Source organism: Monocercomonoides exilis (genome assembly GCF_001643675.1).
Source record: "Monocercomonoides exilis strain PA203 chromosome Unknown scaffold2-2631571, whole genome shotgun sequence".
Lineage (NCBI taxonomy): Eukaryota > Preaxostyla > Oxymonadida > Polymastigidae > Monocercomonoides > Monocercomonoides exilis.
Genome location: NW_027150547.1, coordinates 1,467,501 through 1,480,724, shown reverse-complemented (window position 1 = coordinate 1,480,724; position 13,224 = coordinate 1,467,501). Strand labels below are relative to the sequence as shown.

At 33.8% G+C, this 13,224-nt stretch overlaps 8 protein-coding genes across 8 annotated transcripts in view; 2 read left to right on the top strand and 6 right to left on the bottom strand.

The window, feature by feature from the left end:
- Positions 1-258: 258 nt before the first annotated feature.
- On the bottom strand, positions 259-1,573 carry MONOS_1139 (uncharacterized protein). Its single transcript, XM_067863915.1, has 2 exons — positions 995-1,573; positions 259-948 (listed from the first exon to the last, which is right to left on the bottom strand). The coding sequence occupies exons 1-2, from the start codon at positions 1,529-1,531 to the stop codon at positions 388-390; spliced, it is 1,098 nt and encodes a 365-aa protein (XP_067735842.1). The 5' UTR covers positions 1,532-1,573; the 3' UTR covers positions 259-387.
- Positions 1,574-1,782: 209 nt separating this feature from the next.
- On the bottom strand, positions 1,783-4,594 carry MONOS_1140 (uncharacterized protein). The gene is made up of 2 exons (XM_067863927.1): positions 4,411-4,594; positions 1,783-4,355 (listed from the first exon to the last, which is right to left on the bottom strand). The coding sequence occupies exon 2, from the start codon at positions 4,351-4,353 to the stop codon at positions 1,822-1,824; it is 2,532 nt and encodes an 843-aa protein (XP_067735841.1). The 5' UTR covers positions 4,354-4,355; positions 4,411-4,594; the 3' UTR covers positions 1,783-1,821.
- Positions 4,595-4,907: 313 nt separating this feature from the next.
- On the bottom strand, positions 4,908-5,676 carry MONOS_16926 (putative thioredoxin domain-containing protein 10). The gene is made up of 3 exons (XM_067869801.1): positions 5,394-5,676; positions 5,149-5,313; positions 4,908-5,096 (listed from the first exon to the last, which is right to left on the bottom strand). Exons 1-3 carry the CDS (start codon positions 5,663-5,665, stop codon positions 4,997-4,999), a joined length of 537 nt encoding a protein of 178 aa, XP_067735840.1. The 5' UTR covers positions 5,666-5,676; the 3' UTR covers positions 4,908-4,996.
- Positions 5,677-5,770: 94 nt separating this feature from the next.
- MONOS_1141 (uncharacterized protein) lies at positions 5,771-7,977 on the top strand. The gene is made up of 4 exons (XM_067863938.1): positions 5,771-5,840; positions 5,902-6,255; positions 6,313-6,500; positions 6,561-7,977. The coding sequence occupies exons 2-4, from the start codon at positions 5,903-5,905 to the stop codon at positions 7,658-7,660; spliced, it is 1,641 nt and encodes a 546-aa protein (XP_067735839.1). The 5' UTR covers positions 5,771-5,840; position 5,902; the 3' UTR covers positions 7,661-7,977.
- On the bottom strand, positions 7,883-10,367 carry MONOS_1142 (uncharacterized protein). Its single transcript, XM_067863949.1, has 2 exons — positions 10,216-10,367; positions 7,883-10,105 (listed from the first exon to the last, which is right to left on the bottom strand). The coding sequence occupies exons 1-2, from the start codon at positions 10,342-10,344 to the stop codon at positions 8,783-8,785; spliced, it is 1,452 nt and encodes a 483-aa protein (XP_067735838.1). The 5' UTR covers positions 10,345-10,367; the 3' UTR covers positions 7,883-8,782.
- A 141-nt stretch (positions 10,368-10,508) lies between these two features.
- MONOS_1143 (Ornithine-carbamoyl transferase) lies at positions 10,509-11,717 on the bottom strand. The gene is made up of 2 exons (XM_067863958.1): positions 11,632-11,717; positions 10,509-11,516 (listed from the first exon to the last, which is right to left on the bottom strand). The coding sequence occupies exons 1-2, from the start codon at positions 11,677-11,679 to the stop codon at positions 10,608-10,610; spliced, it is 957 nt and encodes a 318-aa protein (XP_067735837.1). The 5' UTR covers positions 11,680-11,717; the 3' UTR covers positions 10,509-10,607.
- A 156-nt stretch (positions 11,718-11,873) lies between these two features.
- Positions 11,874-13,139, bottom strand: MONOS_1144 (uncharacterized protein; the record flags this gene model as incomplete). Its single annotated transcript, XM_067863969.1, has 6 exons — positions 11,874-12,236; positions 12,301-12,508; positions 12,573-12,736; positions 12,807-12,842; positions 12,892-12,992; positions 13,049-13,139. 6 exons carry the CDS (start codon positions 13,137-13,139, stop codon positions 12,039-12,041), a joined length of 798 nt encoding a protein of 265 aa, XP_067735836.1. The 3' UTR covers positions 11,874-12,038.
- A 34-nt stretch (positions 13,140-13,173) lies between these two features.
- Positions 13,174-13,224, top strand: part of MONOS_1145 (uncharacterized protein) — a 2,246-nt gene continuing 2,195 nt past the window's right edge. Inside the window, exon 1 of the mRNA XM_067863980.1 lies at positions 13,174-13,224. This exon is cut by the window's right edge and continues 20 nt beyond it. Coding sequence (XP_067735835.1) covers positions 13,205-13,224 — 20 coding nt within the window. The 5' untranslated portion in view covers positions 13,174-13,204.

The following is a 13,224-nucleotide window of genomic DNA, read 5'->3' as shown; positions in this document are numbered from 1 at the left end:
AAAACCAATTTTTCACAAAAAATTTTTTGAAAAAAATATTCAATTTGATTAAGTTTGAATAATTTGTTAAACAATTTGGATAATAAAGTTAACCAAATTTGAATAATTAATGGTGCTGAAATTTCCCTGAAAATGTGACATTAAAGATTTTTTTGTAAAGAACACATACAACAAAAAACTGAATACACATTAAATCTGACCTTTTACAAAATTGCTTAATTAAATCAATTCATTTTTTGTTCAAAAAAAAATAATTAAAAAAAGAACTGAATGAACCTGTGTTTGTGAAAGAAATGAGAAATGCTTATTTTTCAAAAATTGACAAAAAATTTCTAATGAAGTATAAAATTAAAAAAAATTTTTTTTGGTGTTTTTCTTTGTTCCGTTTCACCTTCGTGTAGGTCTTCTTCGAACATTTGCTTTTCTTCCATTATCCTCTTCAACATCATGCTCGCTGTTCTCATTGGATCCATTTGCTTTCGATGGAGTTGTTTCTTCTCTTTCAATGTGCGATACACTTCTTCTGCGGCTAGTGGAACGAGTTGTACGTGAATCAGAAGTCAAAGGCATTGGTAATTCATCTTCAACTTGCATTGCCTGTTCTTGCTGTAATTCATTTGATCTCTCCAAAGCATCAACTTCTGGATCTTCTCCCTCTCTTTGGACTGGTACACTTCGCCTTCCGCTAGTGCTGCGACTACGAGAAACGTTAATGTTGCTTCGACCTTCTAAAGGTGTAAGGGAAGCAGAAGATATATCTGACGGACCGGGTTGTGGTGTTTGACGATTCATAGCTTCATCATCCACAAATTCATTGTAATTATCTACTAAGTTCCTCATTTCATTATTTAAATCCCAACTTGGCTTAACACGAATCCAATACATTGGAACAAGTGCTTTATAAAACAAGTAAAGTTTTCCAAATCGTTCAATAAGTCCTTCTTCTTCCTATAAAAAAAAATATGTATAACTAAAAAAAGAATAAATTTCAAACGTTTTTCACAAGGAAATATAAAAATATTGTTGCAACGCCAACAATAACTAATACGCTCTTTGAATTTAAAAACAAGGCGATTCCAATCCACTGAAAAACTGTTGCAATGAACTGTGGGTGTCTCATTCTTTCATAAATCCCTCCAAATAAAGTTGAAGAAGGAAGGGAAGAAAATGAAGCTTTTCCTGTTGATTTGATTGACCATGTCCATAGAAATATTGAGAGTAATATTGCAACAGATGTTAAAACAAAGCCAATCCAATATTTATTTGTGTGCAAAATCAGATCGTCATTGAAAAATTTTGTAAGGAAGAACAATCCTGCATTAAAAAGTGTAAAAAATACATATGATGTATATCTTACAGATTTTATAGCTTTTTCAATTGTAGTTGACTCAGGATGCATCGTAACAATTCTAACTTGTCTGCAGCTCCATGAATAACAAACAAAGAAAATAAAGAAGCAATATGCAATCAACAAGGTAGATATTATAGGATAATATTTGGATAGAAATGATATTATTGCCAATGAAGACATTTGAAGATTTTTTTCAAAAACTTAAAATGACTTTTTTGAAATATGGTTAACAAAAATGTTTGATCAAAAGAATTTGGTTTGAGATTGGTGAAACATGTTTAATGAAATTAATAAAAAAATATTCTTCAATTGAGATCCTCTTTTTCCTTTCAAATGATGAAATTCTGGTAAAAATTCAAAAGAATTTACGTAGCATTCTTGAAAACTGCTGATTTTTTTATTTAAAAAACAACAATATCCAAAAGATTGGGTAAAAATTAATGAGTCTTTTTCTAATTGCAAATTTGCTGTTAAAGAATACAACAAGAAATTGAAACAGAACTTTCAGAGATATTTCTTTTGCTTATATCTTTTATTGTAACTTGCTCCACATTATCAATATTTTGCGCAGTTTCCCCACGTTCTTTTCTTTCTTGTACAATTTGATCCCAATTGTCAATTTTGATATTCGCATCACTTATGCTCACCTCAATTTCATCCAAATTAACCACTCCGCATTCGCCCAGCATTCTTTCATCGCTTAGAACCTCAGAATTTTTCTTCACACACATGCACTCTTTCTTTATTGAAGTCTCGCTTTCAATCAAAGATTTCAGTACAAGAATTGTGGTCGTGGGGAGAACGGAAAGTGTTAGAACTCGAACTTTCGGTGTCAGCACCTCTTCGCTTTGACTTGCCTTCTTGTTTTCCTGTTCTGAACTTGCATCTCCCTTCTTTTTCCCGTCTTTTTCCAAATACAGAATCAATTTCACCACAAATAAACCTCCCAAGTATTGTTCAGAGCTTCCCATTGGCACATTTGACAGGTCTTTATGGCCTTCTTTGCATGCCATTTCAATCATCGCATTATACTCACGATACGACGGCAGCGAAATGAAAGGGGATGAAGACGGCAGAGGCGAAGGCGATAAACTTGGCGAATTGGATTTGGGGGCATATGAAGAAGAAATGAAAGAAGATGCTTGAGAATTGAAATAAGTTGGAAACAACGTTGAAGCATTTTGAGATATGTGAAAATGAGGCAGATCGCTTAATACTTTGCTTATTCCAGAAAAAAACAAGATTGGATGAACAGAGGGAAATTTTGAAGAGGGGCTGCCAACTGATAGGTTCAATGAAGAAGCAGAAGGAGAAAGAGAAGAAGAAAAGGACGATGCAGATGAAGAAGGAGTGTGTGAAATGAAAGAGAAATATTGAGAAGAATCTGTTGAATTGCTCATATTGGCACTAAACTGCTGAGGTGAATGAAGTGAAGAAGAAGAAGAAGAAGAAGAAGAAGAAGAAGAAGAAGAAGAAGAAGAAGAAGAAGAAGAAGAAGAAGAAGAAGAAGAAGAAGATGATGATGATGATGATGATGACGATGAAGATAGTTCCGCTGGACGAGTTAATGATTGTTTTGAAGAAAAATCCTTTTTTGAACCAGTAATTACGTTAGAAGTTGTATCTCTTGCTTCAAAAGTCGAATTTTTCTTGGATCGTCTGCGGTCACACTTTTGAGAGCAAAACGCTTCAAAACAGTCGCAAATCAGCACTTTTCCAGTTGAAGTCAGTGCAACCGCTGCTAATTCTGATGAAACACTGAAGCAAGAAATAGAGCAAATACTGTTGTATTCAGCAGCAGAAGAAGCAACATCATCGCTGCTCTCATTAAGGACAGACCGATATGTTTCCTTTCCTTTCCCAGAAGTCTCCGTGCTTCCAACAATCTCATTTCTTGATGCTGTTTTCTCTGTCAATGAAATATTCTCGTCTTTTGTGTCTTTTCCCTTTTCTCTGTCATCTTCAATCAGCCCAATCTCCAATGCCCATTCAGCAACGCTGACTATGTCGTCCTTCGTAATCTTTATTTCTTGCCAGCCATTCGAAGAATATTTCAGAATACTAACAATACGCCTATATGAAGATTCTGTACTAAACATCGTAGCATCCAATGACGAAGAGTTGCTTGGCTCAAACAAAGGCACTTTTTCTGCTAGAACCCAAACATGAAACACATCCACAGCATACACATCAATTGCTTTCCACTGAAACTGCGGTCTTCTTGAACTGCTTTTCTGCTTATGATGATTTTCTGTATCTTTTTTTACAATCTCACTTGAACTTGTACTTTTCGATTGTTTAATGTTATCTTTTTCATCTTCTTTCGCTTTTTCTTCCCTCTCTTCTTTTTCTCCAACAATAAATTCATCATCTCCATAATCGTCATTTCCCTCTCTTTCTTCTTCTTCTTCTTCTTCTGTGTTGATGTCTATTTCACACCAGTCATTAATCGACCAGCAGCAAACAATACCGTCGCTCCTAACACACCAGGGAATATGCATCGTCCCTGAAAAAGCAGAAGATACGCCAACCGGGAAAGGCTCAATAGAAGAATATAACGCTGACGAAAATGGCTGGCTGAACGAAGAGGTTGATGGCGCTTGAAATATTAATTGCTCTTTCATCTTTCTTTGCTTCCAGCAGTCACAATCGCATCCAGATACGCATCCGCAGTTGCAGAACACTTTTTCTCTGTCGCTAATGCATTCAGAGCCCCGTATTGGTCTCCAGCTTTCTCCTCTTTTTGAAACTATTAATCTTTTTTGGTCTTCAATTCCTAACATTGATTGCGATTGAAAAGATATTGACAATTTCATGAATCGATATGGTGTTGTTTCGATGATATTCCATTGAATAGACACTTCATCACCAGAAAACAGAAGCTTGTCATTTGATTTAATCGAAGAAGAATGTTGACAATCAAATAGTAACGAAAGTGATGCTTTATATATCAATCCTTGACAATCAATAAGAAAAATATCACCGTCTCCAGATATTTGCATATCTCGAAATAAAACGAACAATTGCTTTTCATTATTTAAATTATAAAATTCGCACACATAGCCAATCATTGAATCATAGTAAAATTTTAAATTATTCATTTGATGAATTGATTCCAATTCTTCAATTTGTTTTTTCAAAGCTGTTGGTGGCTGAAGTCGGATCCAAGGGAAAGAAAGAAAAATTGATTGAGAATGCTCTTTCTTTTGTCCATTTTGTTCGTTCATATCTTTTGTTAAAACATCTTGAAGAACAGATATTGCTAATTTAGAAGAAAAGGCAAATAACTTTCCAACTTGTGAAAACCCAAGAATAAAGTCGTTTGAAATTGAAGCTACCTTAAAAGAAGATAAGAAAAAAATAAACATTAAAGTTTTGCTCTTAAAGTTCAAAAAATATTACTTTTAATAAAACTTCTGGAGCTTCAAGTGAAATCCATTTGTATGCTTTTATTTCAATTAAAAATTATAAACCATAAATTAATAGATGCTCAAACGATTTTTAGACATGTAATTATGTCACCTTACGAACAATTATGATAGAAAAGAAAGAAAAATTAATTATATAACCTTAATTTTTAAACCAGAAAAAATTTCAATAATTGAAATGATAATTTAAAAAAACATTTTCTCTTACAAAGCTGCATCAAGAGCTCCATTTCTTTCTTTGATTTTCCAAAAATTTTGAAAGCTCTTCAACTGTTCTTTCATGATCTGGAAAAGGAATTACCTCTCCTTTATATAATCTATCAAAAAAAAAAAATATCAAATCATCAACAAAAATAATTATCATCACACAATTTAACAGCTGGAACTCCTCTAACTTTAAAATTTTGACAGCCCATTTCATAATCTGTACATGAAAGAGTACCCAAACGAATTGACTGATCATTATACAACGAACGTCCAAATTCTTCAAAAATTGGAATAAATTTTTTGCAATGCCCGCAAAATGGACTATGACTGTGTGCAAGCAGATGATATTTTTTTCAGTAAAACAATTAAAAATACAAATTATAAAAAGAAGAATTTGCATTGCAAACAACATCACCATCCACATGTCATCTGAAGCAACAGCTTGCCTTAAACTATCTGTTGACAAAATTTCAACAGCATATTTCTTTTTTGCTTTCGGTATATCTTCTATTATTGCTTTTTCTGGTATTTTTTGTTGCTCGCTTGATTCGTTTGTCATGTCAAGTTCAGCTCGATGCATAGCTTGCAGTCTTATTGTTGCAAATACTGAAAAGCAAACGAATGAACATATCAACGAAGCAACTAAGAAAAGTGAACGAAAAAAGAAATTTTTTTGCATTAAAAATAAATTATTTTTTATCAACAAATTATTCACTCACATATTGACACACACAACAAACATTTTTTGTAAAAGTCCAGAAGGAAATATACATATTTTCTTACCATACTAAATTTAATTGACATAGATTTTAGAAAAACTTTGATAATAGTGCATTAAAAAGGATTACTTTTAGGTTTATACGTTATTTCTCGTTAGGGGTCATAATTTTTTAAATGAATAATTGATGACTTTAGCATGGGAAAAGTCTTTTCAAAAGTTAGTTCAATTGAAGACGATGAGCATGAAATATACATTATTTACGACCAGATGCTTAAATCAAAGGATAAATCATCAAAAGAATTAAGCAAAATGCAAAATGCAGAATTTTATTCTCTTCTCATAAGAAAATTCGAAAGTACATCAACTGGAACGATGCATCAACAAATACTTCGTAAATATTCTGTTTTTAAAGCGCTGAAGGTTTTCCTTAAACGAGGAATATTAAGTCCTATTGGTGACAGACAAAATTCCCTTACCGAAGCATTTATTGCAAAGATGAATATATTTCTTGAAAATTTCATAAAAACAAATTCAAATTCTGATTTATCGTGTGTTGTAATTAATTTGTAAAAAAAATTTCCTTCATTTTTTTATAAAAATAATAGTGATGTGAGTGCTTTATATTTTGATGCTGCTTTATCATACTGCTATTTAATGAAAACTGTAAACATTACATCCATATCACCATTGCAACTGACAACTTCACTTATTGAATATTTGAATGTCGTACCACATGATCCAGTAATAGTAGAAGATATAGTAACCGCGCTGAAGTGCATTGAAGAGGACTATCGTTTGAACAAAATATATTTCCCTTCCTTTTTTCATTTTACTTTCTCTTTCTGTTAAATAGAAAATTTGAATCAAATGAAATTAACAAATTTGTTCACCACAATTAGCATTTTATTGACCAAGGAACACGAATTGCTTTTGAAAGGATCGAATAACTTGAGTCATTTGGCGATATGCAACTGCTTATGGATTCAATACTTATTCAATGAGAAATCAGAGAAAGATCTCACAAATCTTTTTTCGTTATCTCATGTGTTATTCTTTTTGGAACGTATTTTTTTCACAAAGTACGTTTTGACGAACAACTCAACTGCACTAGCAGCAGCAAAACCAAAGAGAAGCACTGGGCAAGTTGAAAATACTTCTATAGAAGAACAGGAAAGGCGTTTGTTTGTTGTAGAGGATGCTTTGCTGCTGCTATTTCGCTTTCTGTCAGAGAGCGATGAGACAGTCATAGAAAAGTTCCTATGCAATCGCAATCTCCTAATGATTGTTTTATATTTGTGCTCTCCTCGAAAAGAGTCAAGATGGAAGCGAAATGCAATCATTTTGTTTCAACCTTGTTTTGAGAAAGCAAGCTATGATTTATTTGCGAAGCTCATTTCACCTTGCTCTCAATTGTCGCTTGTTGGAGATCCCGCACAGATAGATCGCCCAAACTCTTCAAAGGATATCTTCTACAGCTTGATCTGTTCTTCTTCGGCTTCTGAGTCAAAGAGCATAGCAAATTACATCATGGAGAGGCTAATGGACAACAACGAATGTGACATCGACACGAAGCGTAGATGTCTGTTTGTAATCGACACTTTGCGCAGGAGGCTGTGCAACGAGGCTTCGAAAAGCTCTGAACCAATATCAGTACTTCATAGGCAGAGCATTCCTATCGCAAATAAAAAGGTACAAGCACGCGAAAAAGATTCAGCACTTTCAAACGAGAAACAATTTATTCCAAAGAAATCTTCGAATAAATCTAACAATTCTCCGATAAAGAACGATGATGTTTCTTCAAATGCATCATGGGCCATTGAACTAAATAAAGCATCCGAGCTGTTTATTGAAGAAGATTTTGATTCAATTCTTACCTCTCTTTTGCATTCTGTTGACGGGAGCATTCGATACACTTCGGGCAGTCTTCTTAAATGCATTGAAGATTTTATGTGATCACATCTCGATGAATATAATTCTCAATTGAAGGATATTCCAGTGGTTTTTCAAACCATGCCATTTTGCGTATGTAAGGATCCAAATGTCTAACCAAGAAATACGTGTTGTAATCTACAGTATTTCTTTTATTATCAAATTGCTCATTTTTTTTGTTTAAGAGTATTTTTCTTTGATTGTTTCAAGATAATCAAAAGTTTTTGAAAACTTTTTTGTTTTTCATTTAAATCTTTGTAATTAGTTTTTGGTTGAATCATTCAATGATGCTTAAAAAACATTTCATTCATTCAAAAAGGAAAATTTTGAAATAGCTTAAACACAGAAACTTTAAGTCAAAATATCTTTTCACAGCGAATTAATCGATAAAATATGAGTTAATTTGAACAGTTAAGAACTCATTGGCAGCATCAAAGTCATAATTTTTTTGAAAGCTCAACAATACAAACACATTTTCTCCAGAAGCTACTTATCCTTTTCATTGATCTTAACTTCTTTATATCACATGTTTTCGAAATGAATACATTCTTTTCAAAAATTAAACAACAATGCAACTGATAAAAGATCTTCTTAAGATCATTTGCTTTCAAAATAAAAATGTAATATCCGAAATGAAAAACGATTGATAAATTAAAATATTCCAAAAGTTCATCATTGAATCAATCTCCAATCCGAAAAACAGCGAAATAAGTGGAATCAGATAATTTAATGATTAAAGTGCACTAATTCAACGAATGAATGAAGCAAGCCAGCATCAACAAAATATATTCTTGGTAGCTTCCAGATCTCTTTTTGCAATGTTATGATTACAACATCTTTCATTCAGCTCTTCCAAGATAACAACAACAACAACAACAAAAAGAAAATGTAAACGAGATCATTTACAGATTCGCATGCGAAAAGGAGAATGAAATCGTTCCCTCCGGATTTGTCATCAACGAATAACATTGCAAAAAGTCATAATGTTTATAAAAATTGATAAACTACGGAAATGTTCGCTATAAAGGATGTAATTTCAACTTTGAATGATAAATGGACAAAACATTTCTCAAGAATAGATGGATACGCCAGAAACCAGCATCACATCATGAGATAAAGCAAACGAAACAACCATTTTGAATTCATTCACTCTTTAGCTATTAAGCAAGCGCTCGAAGAGACAGCACTTGGAGTTGCAGAATGAAGCGGTGATTCAACAGAAACAGATTTACGACGACGAGATTGAGAAATGCCTGACCGAGGAAGCGACGACGTGGTCGAAGAATGCTTCGATCGTGTGGTTAGAATGGTTGGTGATAGTGTTTCAGAAAACGGATCGAGCTCAAGCGAAGAAAGAATGCCAGCAGACGAAAAAGAGGCTGGAGGAGTATAAGTGTCAGTGTGCAACGATGTAAGGCAGACAGAAGAAGAATTAGCAGACGATGGAGTGCTCAACATGGAGGATACAACCGATGAAGAACGCTCTCGACGGCTTTGTGAATGCAGTGCAGAAAATGGCCTGGAAGAGTACTTGCTTCTCGATGTTGTGGCAAATGCTTGAGATGGAGAAAAAGGAGACTTAGGCGTAGTTACAGATGTGGCTGTAGGAAGCAAAGAAGAAGATTCAGAGAAATAAGAGGGTGGAGAAGCAGCAAATGAAGACGACGGTCGCGATTGGGCTCTTGAAGGATATTCAGATGGAAGATGATTCGAACACGAGCTAAGAGTAGTTCGAGTTTTCAGCCATTCTCTAGAAAGATGGTCACTTTCGTGTAATCCCTTGCTAAAAAAACAGGCATCTTCTTCTTTTCTCTTTAGAACAAATGAAGAAGGCGTTTCATGGATAAAATCCCTACGCCATCTGTCTTTTGAAAAATTGGTTGCACTCATTTTTGAAGAATGCGTCTTGATTCCCGTAAAGTCAATAGATGGAAAGAGTGAAATGGAATTCAATGATCTTTCTTTCACGAATGAATCCATCCTTTTTGGTTCTTTTTTTGAAAATGATGATTGAGGCCTGCTGTGCAATTTACTCCTATGTGATGCTTCTCCAAGAGTAGAAGTCATAGAAAAGATTGGCTTAGTTGTTTTCAACAATGCATGCTCGTTAAAATTCATTGTTGCTTGCGAAGATCCAGAAAATACGGTGAATGTTGATATTCGACAGTCAATGCAAATAGTCATTTTTTTGTGAATTTCTGTGCTTAGACCCAACAAAAAGACATGATAACCATGAATACATTCTTCTTTTGTTAAGTTCTCGAAAACACCAGCAGAAGTGAAATTCAATTCCACCAATTTTTTGGGCTGTTCAAATTGGAAAACATTTCGAACTGATAGATTGTGAATTTTTGAAAATTGTGCATTAAGAATAAAGTAAGGAATTTGCCTAATGATTGCCCCTTCACATGAGGCAGTTGAGCGAGAATAGTGAAAAGCAAAAATTCCGAATCCTGGGAAATTAACTGACTTTCAGATAAAAAATAACAAACATAACATTTTAGAATAAAATTGACGAAACAGTTTTAAATAAATAATGAATAGCTTCACATATATTGAAAAAATTAAATATTTAAAACTTTTCCCTGCTCCATTGCATTCTCCAGAAATTTTGTGCATCCGCTCCAAGCAGCTAAGATTGTTGCATGTTTAGGAGCTCCCTTCAAACGAGAAGCAGTTTCTATTATTTCTGCATTTCCAATCGACATAAAATGTCAAAAATAATTTTATTATATTTTTGCTAAACAACAAATACCAAATATTCAAAAAATACTTCCCAATGTGTATTAAGTTATGATGATAATCGAATTCTTTTGATTTTTTCCTCCCCCTCTCCCGAGTTTCTCTTTAATTTTAATGTCATAAATTTTAATAAAATTTTGAGTAAAGTCAGTAATTATTGTGTACAGATACAAAAAATAATTTAAGAAGTGAAGTCCATTGAAATAAAGGTCAACTAAAAAATATTTATTTACTCAATGGTCATTTTCTTGTTGCACAAGAAAAGAAGAAGTGCCTTTTGAGCGTGAAGTCTGTTTTCAGCTTCGTCAAAGACAACAGATTGTGGTCCATCAATAACTTCAGCTGTTTGTTCCATTCCACGGGCTGCAGGTAAGCAGTTCATGAAAATGGCATCTGGCTTGGCTTTTGACATAACTGCACCAGTAACCTGGAATGGCATGAATTTTTCAATACGTGATTTGCTTTCATCAGCAGGGATACCATATGACATCCATGAATCGCAATAAACAACATCAGCACCAGTAACAGCTTCTTCAGCACATTTTGTGAACACATGAACAGCACCTCCAGATTTGGCGCAGAGTTCTTTGCACTCTTCCAGAACTTCTTCCTCTGGAGAATAGCCTGGTCCCTCAGGTCCTGCAACATTGATCGTGAATCCCATGACCGAAGCAAGACGCATTAAATCATAGGTGACATTGTTGCGAAGATCTCCGCAATATGCGAGTGTCAATCCCTCAACTTTGCCTTTCTTTTCAATGATTGTCAAAAGATCAGCAAGCATTTGGCATGGATGAGCAAAGTCATCAAGTGCATTGATAATTGGAATTGTAGAATTGTCAGCAAGTTGGCGGATGTCGGTTCTCTTGTTCAAACGAGCCATCACAACATTCACCATTCTTGACAAAACCTTTCCAGTATCACCAAAAGTTTCCTTCTTGCCCAACGGAGAGTCGGCAACAGAGTAGAAAATAGCATGACCGCCCATCTGTGTCATTCCAGTTTCGAATGAAACACGAGTTCTCAGTGATGGCTTTTCAAAAAGCATCAGCAAAGTTTCGCGATGCATTCTGTCTTCGAATTTTTCTGGGTGTGCTTTGAGCAACTTAGCGCAATCAATAATGCGCATAACTTCGTCCTATTGTTGTTATTGCAGTTTTATGACAACAGAAAAGACAATATTATAATTGAATTCAAAGTTTCAAAAAACAGTAAAGAGCAAAAATTTTCTATTGAACAAGCAAAAATCACACTTTTGAAAGGTCAGAGAATTTCAAAATATGTCTAACGGGAGCGGACATTGATGGTTTGTTGTTTAGAACGTTTCAATCACGATCATTCCCTTAAACACAGTTTTTCAATTCAACAAATACCATTTTACATTTTCATTCAGAATTCTCAAACAATTCATATATTCAAGAACACAAATAAAAAACTCAAACATATTTTGAGAAATGTTGTTCTTTTTAAAAATCTTCAAATCCGTTGTTCAAACTCATTTGAATGATTATTAGTTCAACTATTCTCAAAAATTTGGCTTTCAATGAAATGAATAATTTTCCACAGAAAATCCGTTGAAAGACTCCGTGAAATGAGGGAGTAATTGTGACATGCAAATAACGGAAACAGTTGTATCAAAGAAACAATAAAAATCGAATAATCAAGAAGACTCAGAAAGACGAGCAACCGATCCAGGAGGCAAGGTTGAATGAATCTCAGATGAAATATAAGGATCAGAGGAAGATGAGGAGGAAGACGATGAAGAAGAATTTGATGAAGTGCTTGCAGATGAACGGTATTCAACCTGTTTCACTTGTAAATCTCTTGTTGTGTACATTCCAGCAGATAGAAGAAGAATCTTATTTATAAAAAAAATGAAAGATACATGAAAAACCACAAAAATAGATAAATCAAAAAAATACCTCTTCTCTTCGTGCAGCTGCTTCTTCGGGATATTTTTGTTCTCTCCACTGAAGCCATTTCATTTTTAATTTGCGGAAATCTTCTCCGCTGCAAAACCCGTTTCCAGAAATATAACAGACTCTTTGCGATGTAAGTTGAGGAACTTCACAAGAAAGAGTGAACTTTGTTGATATCAAAACTTTTGAACGTGGAGGACGTAAGATTACTCTAAAAAATTGCGAAAGAATATGCGCTTGCAACTGAAAAGATTCAAAGAAAAATCAAATCAAACTTTGGCTCAATTGCTATTACGTCTTTCAAAGGAACAGAACGAGGAGGAAGCTTGGAACATGTAATTTTCCTGAATAAATTAGATCCTCTTGTAAAACGAACCATCTCTTCTGCTGTATCCAAGGTGACGCTTCCTGAATAACTCGAAAATCCGGAACGAAATGTCTTTTGAAAATTGATGATGATGACGAAAATTGCAATTGATAAAATTCTTCGTACTAAGATTAATTCATACCGTAAAAATGAAAATTAACGATAATGTCCAAAAAAGCTGCAAAAAATAACGCTTTTAGAAAATTGATTCTATAAAAATTTCAAACAGGAATAAAAGATTCTTCTATTGATACAACAATAGTACATATAAGGGCAATCCATCCAAGAACAAAAACAATATAGCTCCATTTTTTTTCCGTGGTTTTTTCTACATTTCAGAAAAGTATTGAACTTTATTATAAAAAAAAGATATTTGCTCAAAACCATCCACCGTTATCTGATTAATTGAATCATCGTAAAATAATGCATTTGAAAATGTTACCTCTGACTGTGGTAACAGTAAATAGGAAGACATATTTATGATCTTGACCACAATAATGCATTTTCAAATATCATTTATTAAAAAAACGAATTTAAAAAATGTCAATTGACCAAAATAT

Coding starts and splice junctions, on each gene's coding strand:
- MONOS_1139 (XM_067863915.1), bottom strand. CDS start 1,531: ATGTCTTCATTGGCAATAATATCATTTCTATCCAAATATTATCCTATA. Junction 949..994: donor TATATTTCCTTGTGAAAAAC/GTTTGAAATTTA, acceptor TTTTTTTTATAG/GAAGAAGAAGGACTTATTGA.
- MONOS_1140 (XM_067863927.1), bottom strand. CDS start 4,353: ATGCAAATATCTGGAGACGGTGATATTTTTCTTATTGATTGTCAAGGA.
- MONOS_16926 (XM_067869801.1), bottom strand. CDS start 5,665: ATGCAAAAAAATTTCTTTTTTCGTTCACTTTTCTTAGTTGCTTCGTTG. Junction 5,314..5,393: donor GACATGTGGATGGTGATGTT/GTTTGCAATGCA, acceptor GCTTGCACACAG/TCATAGTCCATTTTGCGGGC. Junction 5,097..5,148: donor GGAGTTCCAGCTGTTAAATT/GTGTGATGATAA, acceptor TTTTTTTGATAG/ATTATATAAAGGAGAGGTAA.
- MONOS_1141 (XM_067863938.1), top strand. CDS start 5,903: ATGGGAAAAGTCTTTTCAAAAGTTAGTTCAATTGAAGACGATGAGCAT. Junction 6,256..6,312: donor AATTCAAATTCTGATTTATC/GTGTGTTGTAAT, acceptor TAAAAATAATAG/TGATGTGAGTGCTTTATATT. Junction 6,501..6,560: donor GTGCATTGAAGAGGACTATC/GTTTGAACAAAA, acceptor TCTGTTAAATAG/AAAATTTGAATCAAATGAAA.
- MONOS_1142 (XM_067863949.1), bottom strand. CDS start 10,344: ATGTCGATTGGAAATGCAGAAATAATAGAAACTGCTTCTCGTTTGAAG. Junction 10,106..10,215: donor ATGCAATGGAGCAGGGAAAA/GTTTTAAATATT, acceptor TTTATCTGAAAG/TCAGTTAATTTCCCAGGATT.
- MONOS_1143 (XM_067863958.1), bottom strand. CDS start 11,679: ATGTCCGCTCCCGTTAGACATATTTTGAAATTCTCTGACCTTTCAAAA. Junction 11,517..11,631: donor AATTCTCTGACCTTTCAAAA/GTGTGATTTTTG, acceptor TAACAACAATAG/GACGAAGTTATGCGCATTAT.